General features: G+C 61.2%; 1 protein-coding gene across 1 annotated transcript; it reads left to right on the top strand.

The window, feature by feature from the left end:
- Window positions 1–559: 559 nt before the first annotated feature.
- ENH_00046630 (hypothetical protein, conserved) lies at window positions 560–1074 on the top strand (the record flags this gene model as incomplete). Its single annotated transcript, XM_013585556.1, has 1 exon — window positions 560–1074. A coding segment is annotated over one exon (515 nt), but the record flags the coding sequence as incomplete, so codon positions are not given.

Here is a 1074-nt window from a genome sequence, read left to right as displayed (position 1 = left end):
CAAGTCCCCTTTCGCGCTTCGAGTTAAGCAGCAGCAGCAGACCTGCTGCTGCTGCTGCTGCTGCTGCTGCTGCTGCTGCTGCTGCTGCAGCCGAGCCGTTTCCGCAGCAGCAGCGGTTTGGGTTCGGGTGTACAGACACCTGGCGAGCGCGTGGACGGCGGCGGCGCGCGAGGACTTGTTATTAATTTGTTTCTGGAATTATTTCTGGAATTGTTTCTTGAATTGTTTCTCGAATTGCTGCTGCAGCAAACAAAGCTTCCTCACTTCTTGCTGCTGCTGCTGCTGCTGCTGCTTCGGGCTTTTTGTCTTTTCAAAATTTGCCTTTGAGGGGATTCAATGAACTTGGCCGTTGAGGTGTACGTACACCTCAACGCACTGTCCCGCCGCCCGCAGCCGCCGCCTCTTTTCACTTTTGCTGCTCCCGCTGCAGCAGTTTGCTGCAGCAGCTTGCTGCAGCAGCAAATTCGAAGAACTAAGCAGCAGCAGCAGCAGCAGCAGCAGCAAAACGCGCGAAGCACATGACCAGCGGCTTCTTCTCAGGTGTACGTACACCCCGAAGATGGAGCTGTCCCGCAAAAGCGACAAAGAGGAGGGCGCCGCCAGCTGCTGCCCTGCTGCCCCCCCCTCTGCAGCAGCAGCAGCAGCAGCAGCAGCAGCAGCAAGCGCTGCTGCTGCTGCTTTTGGCCCGGACGCGCCCTCAGCAGGCCCCTGCGCTGCTGACGGCTTGCTGCCCGCAGCGCAGCAGCAGCGCGGAGCGCCCGCAGCAGCAGCAGCACCAGCAGCAGCAGCAGCAGCACCAGCAGCAGCAGCAGCAGCAGCAGCAGCAGCAGCAGCAGCAGGGGGGGGGCACAGCCACGAGTTTCTGCTGTACAGACGCTGGACCCTGGCCGAACTCCTCGCCCTTCGCCAGGTGTACAGACACCTCCACCGCGTCGAAGTCTTCGTCCAAAAAAGGGCCAAAACGGAGTCCGAGAGGCGGCAGGCCCTTGCTGCTCCTGCAGCATTTCGCCGCATGCAGCAGCAGCAGCAGCAGCAGCAGCAGCAGCAGCAGCAGCAGCAGCAGCAGCAGCAGCA

Source organism: Eimeria necatrix, genomic scaffold (assembly GCF_000499385.1).
Source record: "Eimeria necatrix Houghton genomic scaffold, Enh_scaff357, whole genome shotgun sequence".
Classification (NCBI taxonomy): domain Eukaryota; phylum Apicomplexa; class Conoidasida; order Eucoccidiorida; family Eimeriidae; genus Eimeria; species Eimeria necatrix.
The sequence above is the reverse complement of the archived record's forward strand: the minus strand, read 5'-3'. Positions and strand labels throughout refer to the sequence as shown.